General features: G+C 34.4%; 1 protein-coding gene across 1 annotated transcript; it reads right to left on the minus strand.

Annotated features, from left to right (window-relative positions):
* Window positions 1-230: 230 nt before the first annotated feature.
* Window positions 231-11965, minus strand: LOC144835160 (INO80 complex subunit B-like). Its single transcript, XM_078690220.1, has 8 exons — window positions 11846-11965; window positions 4888-5080; window positions 3960-4012; window positions 2600-2742; window positions 1921-2082; window positions 1465-1521; window positions 882-1000; window positions 231-565 (listed from the first exon to the last, which is right to left on the minus strand). Exons 1-8 carry the CDS (start codon window positions 11865-11867, stop codon window positions 430-432), a joined length of 885 nt encoding a protein of 294 aa, XP_078546346.1. The 5' UTR covers window positions 11868-11965; the 3' UTR covers window positions 231-429.
* Window positions 11966-12193: the final 228 nt, after the last annotated feature.

A 12193-nucleotide genomic window follows, 5' to 3' on the forward strand; every position in this document is an offset into this window, starting at 1 on the left:
ACAAAAACAAGTCATTAGAGTTGTTTTGCGAAACCAGAATTATTGGATTTGTAGGAAAGGATCATAACCACCACTAAAGCTACAATTTATTGAAATTGTTGCTCTTCCAGCATTCATTTAGTCTCTTCAGTATTAATAAATATGTACTAAGTAACAACTTTGACCATGCACACATAACGAATGTACATGATTTCATTATTCACACATAAAAATGCAATTCACTCATCTCCCAATGTACACACATTATTTATTTGTTGCTAGCCATGTAAGTGAAAACCATAATTAATCAGCCACCTAAATGAAACACTGAAAATATCTTTTCTCAGCATGTTTGAACTGTAAATCTGTTCCATCTTTCTTCTGTCACCATGTTATAGCACTAATTCGAAAGCATAAATTATGTAGTGTTTAGCTTTCTACAATGACACATCATGATTTGTTCATAATAATTAAGTTCTTTTGATAACACTGTAAGCTGCAAAGAGGAACAGCAGTTTTGGAACATGTATATCGCTTTATGTTGTTACAACCTTCTACTCCACAATTTTTGGGTAATGGAATTGGCCTGTGAAGATGAAGAACAATGTAATAGTTAAATTAATCATGTTGGTGCATTGGACATCCTGGAGCTTGAGTGAATATATCCTAGTCATCTGTGCAAATTTGGTGGTCTAAATGAATGCCAGGCTAAGTTCTAGGTTGCACGTCCTACCAAAGATGGAAGAGGCGGATTTTGTCTTTATGAACAAAAATAATGCTTAATTGAACATCAAATAAATGTGTGTTATAAACAATATAATCAAATCATGAAACTATTATCTCCATTCATTTTCATAAACATTCATTGTATTAATGGTATGGTTCATCTTTTTTGTACTTACACCGATAATTTTGGTTCCAAAGGGAATTCTAAGCCTTCTGGATAGTTCAGGGAAATCCCTTTAGTACTACTATTAATGTACCGCACAAATGGAATGTTTCCTTTTTTTTTATGCTTTGCCTAAAAAAAAAACCAAAAAAAAAAGTACAAAGTACAAAACTAGCACAATTGTCTACACATTTCAATACCATAGTATTAAACATAACAAAACAAGAGAAATTTTACTTACTGTATTGTATTAGACTTTTTAAAAAAAAGAATAAAAATTAATAATCCTAAAATAGCATACATTTGAGTGTGTTGAATGTATCAACGTATTAGTTTAAAAAAATCTTTACATCTTTCTTGGTAAATTAAAAAATGACTATTTTTATTTTTGAAATCACATAATATGAGGACATCTGTCTTCAACATCTGAAGGACTATTGTGATTTCATGATATTTGTATTTCAAATTAAGATGTAGAATTCTTTAAAATATTTAAATAGATAGCAATAGATAACATATATTATAACAGCAACATACTCTGTTTTATTATACTGACCACAAATAGTACAGCCTAAATAATCAAATTTAAAGTTTACCTTTTCAAGTTTTGATTTCATTGCTTGTTTTCTCAAAAGACGTTCAAGTGTTAGCTTCTGTTTGAGAATTCAATAAAATAAATACAATGAAAATTAAACTTTAATTTAACTAGCACAGAGGTAGTTCATACAAATGGCAAAGGTTCCTGGAAAAATGAAAAACAAAATAATACAATGTTGTAGTAGTAGTAGTAGTACTGTAGTAGTAGAACCTAAATAAATAATACACTGGGATATTTTTGTTTGTACATCAAAAAACAATCGGGAAACCCCTGCAATTATCGGGAGAGTTGGAAAGTCTGAAATGGTGATAAACAATGCTGAACAATTCATTATTTCAAAGTAGCATAAGTTCAAGTAAAATTAAAAGTATATCATATCAAAATAGTATTGCTGATGGCAAGAATTTTGTGATGTACACCTATGTCTACTGTAAATATTACTACAACAACATACTTTATTTTCTTCTGCTTTTTTCTTTGCCTGTTGACGTCGCTTTAATGCTCTTTCTGCTCTCTTCTCAAGCATTTCTTCTGTTACTTCTGCGGATTTTTGACCGGTTGGCAATTTCATTAATTTTTTCTCCTCTTCTGCGCTTAACCCATGCAACATTGCTTTCTTAAATGAATAAATAAAAGACAATTATCAATAGTAACAACAAACATTTTGAAAAACATCAATTAATTAATTTAATTATTGTTGTTGTGGCCATAATACATGGCCATACAATCAGCAAGGGTTCGAGACTCACTTGACCCATGGTTCTGGAGTTTTTTCGGATATGGACTATAAACCATCCAGTGTACACAAAATGCTTGTGTGCAACCTACTGTAGTACATGAGTTGGGGGTTACCCTGGTAGTTCACACACAGCCACTGTAGTGTCATGAGCAGATGGGAGAACGGCGGAATTGACATCACTGACATGACATGACCCTTTGGGAAGAAGCATGTACTGTAGTGTAATGTTTAACATCTTTGAAGTGTTGAGGGCCTTGTGCATGTGCTGTTTTGAGTTACCCTAATTAAAATTCCAATTGTTAGGTCTACAAAAACAGTGATGTGCAGCTACAGTTTGGTGTGGATTATAGAAGACCTGAGACCTACATTACTTTATACAGTGACTGATTCTAACCTGTCTGGCAGTTAAGTTTGCAGGATCTCTAATCTTCTTCAATTCACCAATATCATCTAACTCTCCTTTTTCAAGGGCACTAAGCCAGGCCTCTTCTTCCGTGTCTTTTGATTTGGTGTTATGGTGGACATCTTCAGAATGATCTATATAGACCACAAAATATACAATTAATTAAGTAAAGAAATTGAATGGAAAGATTTAATTAAATAAAATTTAAAAACATTGTCTTAAACCTGGTACTACAGATAAAGCTGCAGGATTGAACTAGGGATTCTGCAAAATACAGCTCTTTGAAACATTGTATTTTCATTTAATTAAAAAAACAACCAATAATACACACCTATTTATAACAACTGTACCCAGTTGTTTTGTACCATTGAGATCTCTATGATTGTATACTATACTGTATTTCAAAACATCATTTATTGGTAATCAATGCTTAAGATTTAGTAAGTCACAGTCTATACTCTATTGGGAAACTAGTCAGTAAGTCTGTATAAACGAACCCAAGAATCAGTAATTATTTCTAAAAGTCATAATACAGATTCAGAGTCATTGCAGGAAGATGATTATTATTCTACAAAACATTGGCTGTTGCATATACTGTATGGATGGATTGGGATGATAAAGGAAATTCTGTGACTACTATATCGACTTGCATTCATTATTGGACCATCCAATCAATGAAATGTAGCCACTGATACCAATGTTGGGTTACATTTATCTTCTTCCATAAAATACTGTACTGTGACCAATTAAGGTTTTGAAATACACTGTAGTACTCTAATTACAACTGGACACAGTTAAAAATCAGGGAGATACCTCCCTGGTTAAATAGGTGTTCATTGAATTCTATGTAGTTTCCAGAAATACCAAAGTTATGTTATCAAACATGTAAGGAATAAATTTCACAAAATTTTCCAATTGTCCAACAAGGTCAAATCCAAGGTCAAAGTATAGAGTAGCTTACACATCTTTAAAATAGATATGAATGAAAAGTAAATGTGATATTTAAATAGCTTAAAACATAACCTTTCTAATGACATCTGTATCAACAAAAATCGGTTGACACGTTTAAATGTAAATGTCATATAGCATGCAAACCGTATTTCACTAAAATTAAAAAGTTTATTTGACATGGAATGACCCACCCAATTCATCGATTCTAGATACAGTCCAGATGATGACCTTGTAACAAATGACGTTAATGTATAATTCCCATAAGTCCTAGATCTTGTCATTGCCAACGTATGCTTCCTATTGACTAGACTTTAACAAAACGATATTCTTTAGAATAATTGTAGATTTTTACTACATTAAATTTGTAATTTGACACTGATTTGCTGCTGTGGATTCTTACCAGAATATTCAAGGCTTTCATCATCAAGATCAGTAACTGATGATCTTGAGACCCTAAATATTTAGGAGGAAAAATGAAATTGTTTAATATAAAATGGACATTCTGAAAGAAACCTGGAATTGAAAGAGATAAATTAATAAACTGGTATATTGTAAACTTACGGTAATGGATAATAAATACCAGTAATCCAAGAGAAAAAAATCACACCACCCTTTCCACTACAAGAGCAATAGCTGTGATTGTCTTGTTCATTGCGTGTCTGCTGAGCTTTTCGATTCGCATGGGTGCTCATGTACGTATCATAGCTTGTTTCCTAAGCTCTGATTAGTTGTGCAATGTTACGCTTTGCAAAAAGTAGAAGTAATTCGAACCACTAATTTCCCTGAAGCGTAAAACTTGAGGTTTAACAAGAATTCATCGCAGAGAGGGATTTGGAAGATGGAAACATACATACAGTATGCATATAAGCTGAAGCCTTGATTCGCCCTAACAAATTTGCCTTGTGGAAAGCATGCTTAATACTGCACAAACCGCACAATTATAGAAGTATGTTTAAAAAATGACCAGGGCATTTTGAACTATATAAATCGAATATATAAGAATGAAGTATTATTATTGTTTATAAGTTAATATTGATGTATGCTCTCTATATTAAGGCCCTCTACGGTTTGAGAATTTGGCAGCCATATTGTATAGTGTGATAACTGTGTGTTAGAGAAACCATCAATAAAGTTAATTACTGTGAACTTATTATCTAGTTATTATTGGTCATTATTATTGTTCATCGAACAACCACAATTACAGTTACAAAATAAATTAGTTTTTAAATTGTGATCATACATTTCAGCAATTTTCATACAGCTCATTTTCACAAAGTTTGAGCTTCAGTGGAAGGTTTACCATGAAAGGAGGCAAAATAAATACATACTCTTTAGTGTTAATCATATATCCTCCCAGTTTAATTTTAAGTTTCAGTTGAGGTTTGCCTGATTCCCCAATGCTTGTAACTGAAGGCATAATGACAGCACTCTCATCTTCACTTGGATGGTGGCTTCGTTTCTTTTTATGTTTTTTATGTTTATGTTTCTTGTGTTTTTTGTGAGGACTGCTTGAAGATTCACCTAAAAAACATACAAAGACAAACCATTAGAAACTAATAATAATAATAATAAGTTATACACAAACTATGGACGGACTATTTAATTGACGATAAACATGTTAGATGCGCAGGCTCTGTGTGGAACTGATGATTGTTTGATCATTCACTCGCTCAGTATTTTGTTTTGCGTTCAAGTTCAATGAGAACGTACATCTAGGGGAAGCCCCGAAAAAGCACACTTTGGGTTAGAAGGCTTATTATAGCTCTATCTATATTAGGGAATGTAAATAGGTGGTATTGATACAGTCAAGTTCGTAGCAGCTGGTGATACCATAGTTATTATAGTGTAATATATTAATATTCACTATAATCCTCTATATGATGAGGATACACTATACTTTATAGCCGCACATAAATACTGTAGGTAACCGTAGCATTCCATTTTTTGATGTGCGTCAAAAGGCTATAATATACTTTATGCATGCTGACTGCCAGTGACCTAAGCAATAGGTACGCGGTTGTCTGGCGGTGTACTTTGTTACGAATCGTTCGTGGCCTAGCTTCAATATCATTTTACATCCAGAAAGATCTAGATACCTCAGATATCTGAGTTTTCTAGAGAAAACTCAGATATCAAGATCCGATTTTTCGTTCCAGAATGGAACTAGAAAACCCAGATCATCAAATGGATTGTTCCATTATAAATCAGAGTGTAGCTTGTTTGAAATACTACAGAATTATACGTTTTCTTACTAATAAAAAGAATTAGTGTAACTTGTAGTAGCAGCCTACAACTTAAATCATAAGCAAACTCAATTCAAGGCTCAACGTGTGGGCACTATCGCGATGTATCGCGAAGAGTAGGCCTGGCCCTACTAACCTGACCCAAAATAACTCGTACTATTCCCAACTTGGCTAACTCGTTACGTACCTCAACCAACTCGTACATACCTAATTTTTAAGCCTAAATTTTAACGGTAATGTGCACTGTATTTTCTTTATGATTTAAGCCGTAGGCCGCTTCTACATGTTACAATATTAGTAAGAAAACGTACACAGTAATCAGTTTTAATAATACTCTAGTATTTCAAATGACCTACCTTCTGATTAATAATGGAATGATCCAAATTACCTACCAACCAATCATTTGATGATCTGAGTTTTCTAGTTCCATTCTGGAACTAGCAAACTCAGATATTTATATCTCAGTTTTCTAGATCTAGAAAAGTCAGATATCTGAGTTTTCTAGATCTAGCCATAATTGTTAATGTTAGCAATACTGTAAACATGAACAATAAATGGGGTGTCTAGAAAACTCAGATCTCAGATATATCTGAGTTTTCTAGACACCCCATTTATTGTTCATGTTTACAGTATTGCTAACAATTATGGCGGCGAATTCAATTCTAGAGATTGTTTCTGAAATGAATGCTATCCACCCTATTGTCACTTCTTTAAAACAATGGAAGCATTTGTTCTTGATTTAATTGTTCCATGCATTATTATGCATCTCCCCTCCCTCCCCATCACACTTATTTTCAAAAAAGTTCTTTTCTCGAATTAGTCCAGGTCCAATTTAAATTAAAGTGTGGGCCTCCTTCGCGTGTTCTGTGAAAACAACTGCATACAGTTCTGTGAGCAAATGGCTTAACCCTTTCACTGCGGAGCATTATTCCCACCTCTGTGCGTAATATATATTTAAGAAAAACATATGGTATTTTAATAAATTGCAAAAAAATACTAATTGAGATAATTGTGTAATTATTTTTGTGGTGTGTGATGGGCAAAGGGTTAGTCTACAGTTAGGTATAAAAAAAAAAGTCATTTGCATATTGATGACGTCATGTGACGTCATTACATGTATTTTGAATTTCGTGTTTTTTATCGAATCAATAATAAAAACTATATTTTCTATAAGAAATTCTTATGGAATATGTTTTTCCAACTGGATATTGATGAAGATATGTATAACAAATAAAAATATAAAAAAAATTGAATTATTTTTATTGTTTTATAAAAATTATGCACAAATCAAAGTTTTGGGGCAAAATCGTGAAAATAATGACATTTTCCAAAAATTCACTATAGTACAAAAACTAACTATTGTTTCAGAATTTTTTTTTTTGCGTGTTGTGATAAACACAATGTTGCCCTATTGGGGCTGGTAAATTTTGGTTACTTTCAAAATGGCTGCCATTACGCTACTCAAAACAACTTTCCAAGATAGAATACTATTATATATACTATACTATATATAATACAACTATAGAGGGCCGTTTTTTTTGCTGAAAAATTTTTTTAATGACTTGCAAAAATATTCAAGTTCATCGAACAAATATAGAGGGTGCTATATATTATAGGCAAATACGATTAAATCATTGTTTTGCCCATACCCGGTATTACCGTGTATACGTATTTCAACGACGTCTGTTTATACCCGGTAGTACCGGGTATACGCAGTGAAAGAGTTAAAGGCCAGGTGCGGGCAAAAAATGTCTATTGATCATACATTCCAATAATTATCGATCTATAGTTTCCACTATGTTTCATAATTTTTAGGATTTATTTGTGTTACACGAGCTTGTTGAAAATAAGCACTTTCTTATCAGATAGTTCAAATTACACAGTAAAATCTCTATTCTTTTGTACACAAATTTTGTAAATAGAGAGGCATTTTAAAAAGCTATGAAAACTAAACGGTGTGGTAAAAAATGTTATCAGATGACTAAATATAGGTAATATAACTTGAATTTTACATTTCTGGTATTTTTATTCAACTTCAGATTTTTATTTTCATGCTGTAGCAAAAATTATCCACCGTATATCCACCATCTTTTTTCACCTTCTAGGGAGTCACCAGACATCTTATTACATTAGGTTAACTACCTAACTACTAAAAAAAAGTCTTCCTGGTTTTTATGGCAGAATTTTGCCCAATTTTGTATTTGACCATATTAAGGGAAATTCATGTTTTTTCGTCTTGATTTCTGTTACAAATATTTGATTTATGTACAATTAACCAGATATTATATTTAAAATTCATGCCTGTACCTGAGCTTTAAGAAGACAGATGAAAAATTGAACAACCAATCAGGCCTAGTCAGCAGCTAGCCTGTCAACCTATGTATATAAATTTTCAGACTCAGTCAGAGGGAGTAGGCCTATAGTCATATTCAACCGTCCTGGACCAATGAAATTAAAAATTGGCTGAATTGTCCCTTGGCTGAATGGTCCCATGGCCGAATCGTCCTGCTACCATAGTGGATACAGGTCAACCTGTACCCATGTCATACCCACCAACTCGTACCCAAATTTTGCCTCACTCATCACATACCCAAAATTTTAGCTCTCGTACTTATCATGGGCTGGCTCGTAACCATCATGGGCTGGCTCATACCCAAGTTTGATGCTACTGTATGTAAAATGTATTACATTACAATACATACCAGTTTTATTACATTTTCAGATATTATAACTAGATTTGAACTCGTCACAGTGGCGAGTTAGGCTATCGCGCAATGCATTATGTGTACAAGCCCCTTAGATAAATTTCCAGTCCTGGAGAGAGGAGAGCCTCATTCCGGTGTAATAAAAGCTCTTAATGACCAATTCTGATGACTTATGACCCCTTAAACACTGGTGTCCAGTGGTACAAGGCCACCTAGAAACTGTACTACTGTTATAAATGTATAGTAGCAGTCCCAATAAGCAGATTTGTGTTACAAGGACCCTGCTGTGTTACCCTGCTGTGTTTGTGTAAACAATTCACAACAGGATACCTCATTACAATTTTGACAGGTTAAATGATCTTGGTTACAAAATTTAAGGGACTTGTACACGTCATTGTGATGTCGTGCACTATCACCAATATTCAAATGTTCTAGCCTCTAGTCTTGATCCATTTCTCTCATCGTTTATCAACGTTACTTTCGCCATGCACCTCAAAGGCTTCAAAGTGTGGTACAATCAACACGTGTATCAACTGTAGCCGTTATCACTACTCTGTGTACTCTATTCAATAACACTCCAGAGGGCAGTATTTTAAGAATACAACATTACAGTCATGCTATTTATTAGGATTAGTCTACAGTAGGCTGTACTACAACCACTAAATTTTATTTAAACACGTATAGGCCTAGTTATCGTTTATATTTTTAGTAATAAAGAACATCACCATATTACAACGTCATGGGCCGAATTTCCAGGCTTGGAGTAACTCCATGATGTATACCTGGATTTTTGGCCCGCCTCGGTTTAAAAAAAATGTTATGACGAAAATCGCCTGACATGACAATGAAAAATAAAAAATCATATAGTTCAGTGGCCGGACTTATCAAACTTGCTTAGCAAAAAAATTGTCTTAACTTTGCCTTAAATCCTTGATTTTGCTTAAGTCGGATTTATTAATAATAATAAGCAAAAATATTTGCTTAATTATATCTTAAATCTAAGACGAACAACACACTGCCTTAAATTAAGATGAACAATTTTGTCTTATCTCATTTCTGCAACAGAAACATTCTTTTTTGACAATGCAAGCGTGCTAGGCCGGAACATCAAACGTTTGGAAAGGCTACGCTAGTGAGTTTTCCGCTGTACCACGGACACTAAAATAATAATATAGATCTTCGGTAAGATGGCCTAGAAATCGAAGAGCAAAACTAATATTTTCGGGATAGGTACGACCCATTTGACTAATTTTTAGAAAACTGTATCGTCTGCCAAGGGTCGCTGTCACTGATAAAAATAAATAAATGTTGATTTGATTTAAGTTTAGAGCGAAGAGAAAAAAGCTAATTCGTACGCGTAAGCAAGGATTTTTCGTCATAAATTACTCTAGAGTAAATATTTCAGCTTAAACAAAAATAACAAATATTGATAAATGCTGGCCCTGGCTGGTTGAAGGTGGAGTTTTTTAGCCAGCTCCTTCTGTACATAATAAAATATACAATTAATAATTATTTTTGATTATTGGCTCACAATCTCGGCGGCCAAAATGAATGAACCATATTTCAATTGGGTGCAGGTCAACTTGACCCAAAGTCAAGTCGGCCCCACGTCAAGTTGGCCCCAAATCAAGTCAGCCTCAAGTCAACTCGGCCTCACAACATCTCGGCCTCAAGCCAACCTCATGTCAACTCGGCACAAAAACTAATTGGTCAACTTGGCCCTTTTAAAGTATGGAACGCAAAAAGTGCTAATACAGTAGTTAATATTATAATAACAGGATTAGTAACACACTCGGTCGTTTTTCGTTTAATTGATAGGTAATACTTATTTATATGTATTAATATTATTATTAATATTAGTTGTGATGTTATGTTAGTCTCAGTAATGTGTTTGTAGGTATATTTTGATACAAAAATATGTTCCCAGAATGAATCGAAATATTTCTTAGATATATTATTAGGCCTAGATAGATATTATTGGATTAATACAGTAAAATAAAAATGTTTATAAAAAATATATATATTTAAAATTATTTTATTCTTTTAATGGGGCCGAGTTGACTGATTAGTTTTTTGCCGAGTTGATGTGAGGCCGATTTGACTTGAGGCCAAGTTGACGTGGGGCCAAGTTGACTTTGGCCGAGATGGTTTAGGGCCGAGACGGTTTAGGGCCGAGTTGGATCAAATTCATTTTAATTTTGTCGACCTTTTTGTTGTATTATTGTAGTGTTTCATGAATGTGGGCATTCCAAAACTGACGGCCGAAATGCACTATGAGTATGATCACTAGCCTAGGCCTACTACTAGACTAGAACTAGGTAGTAGGGGCCATAGCTAGCTAGGCCTAAGCCTAGCTAGGCACTAGTACTAGTAGAGGCTAGTATGCTAGGCCTACTACTACTAGCCTAGCCGGCCTAGCCTACCTAGGCCTAGCTTGGTAGGCGATGGCCTAGGCGGTTATCAGACGATTGGGACCATGGACGATTGGGCCCAGACGATCGGGCCTACTTCAAGACGATCGGGCCCAAATCGTGAGACGATCGGGCCCATCAAGGGTGAAAGACGATCGGGACCAGAGACGATTGGGCCCAATGAATAAGACGATCGGGCCCAAAACATTCTCGGAAAATTTTTAAAAATAATTATTTGATTTAAAGTCAGAAAAATATGAAAATATGTATTAGTAATTACCGAATCAGGTTTCACGCATGTGCTATTAGTATTAATTTTGTCAAGTCAAATTATATCACACACTGTATGGAGCAAAAATTAAATACGGGAATACATACAACACAATAAATAACAATCAAAATCAATCACATTTATTCATAAATCGAGAGTATTTGGTAAGAAATTCTTAAAACCAGTAGTGTTAATTAGGGGAAAATTATGATAAAATCAGAAAAATCTAATTAATCTTTTTAATTAAAATCTTAATTTACGCAAGCAAAGCACGTTGACACTAAGCACTAGGAATGAAATGTGGCACATTATTTTATATAACAGTTAACACAAAAGACTATCGGGCCCAACGCTAAGACGATCGCGACCAACTGGTAAGACGATCGCGACCAACTGGTAAGACGATCGGGACCAACTGGTAAGACGATCGGGCCCAACACATAAGAGTAGACGATCGGGACCGCAAAATGTGGGCCCGATCGTCTTGGGCCCGATCGTCCGTGGTCCCGATCGTCTGTTCTCCGCCTAGGCCTAGTAGGCCTAGCCTATTTAGGCCTAGGCCTAGGCCTACTAGTAGGCTAGGGCCTAGCCTTGTAAAAAAGTAGAAACCGTGAAAGAAATCAGATGAAATTAAACTAATCATAATTTATACATACTAGCTTCGTTTTTCTTCCCCATTGATATTGTTTAATATAATGCCGAATGGTGTTACTGAATTACAATCTTTTGTTGACGAAAATAACGAAATTATGTCAATCATCAAAAGTTTTCAAAAAATAGAGGGCGGCATTAATCATAAAGCCTCTATTTTTCTATTATCGCCACATGCGTTTTTAGTCGCGTGGATGCGACTCTATAGTTCACTATGTCGGTCGGTCGGTCTGTCGGTCTGTCGGTCTGTCTGTCGGGTATCACTATGCGTTTTATCGCTTTTCTGTACTTTTTGTTTATTAAATAAAAGAAACAATAATTGAGCCACACAGAGGAAGAATAAGAGAATAACT

This window comes from Antedon bifida, chromosome 2, assembly GCF_963402885.1.
Source record: "Antedon bifida chromosome 2, ecAntBifi1.1, whole genome shotgun sequence".
In the NCBI taxonomy this organism is placed as follows: domain Eukaryota; kingdom Metazoa; phylum Echinodermata; class Crinoidea; order Comatulida; family Antedonidae; genus Antedon; species Antedon bifida.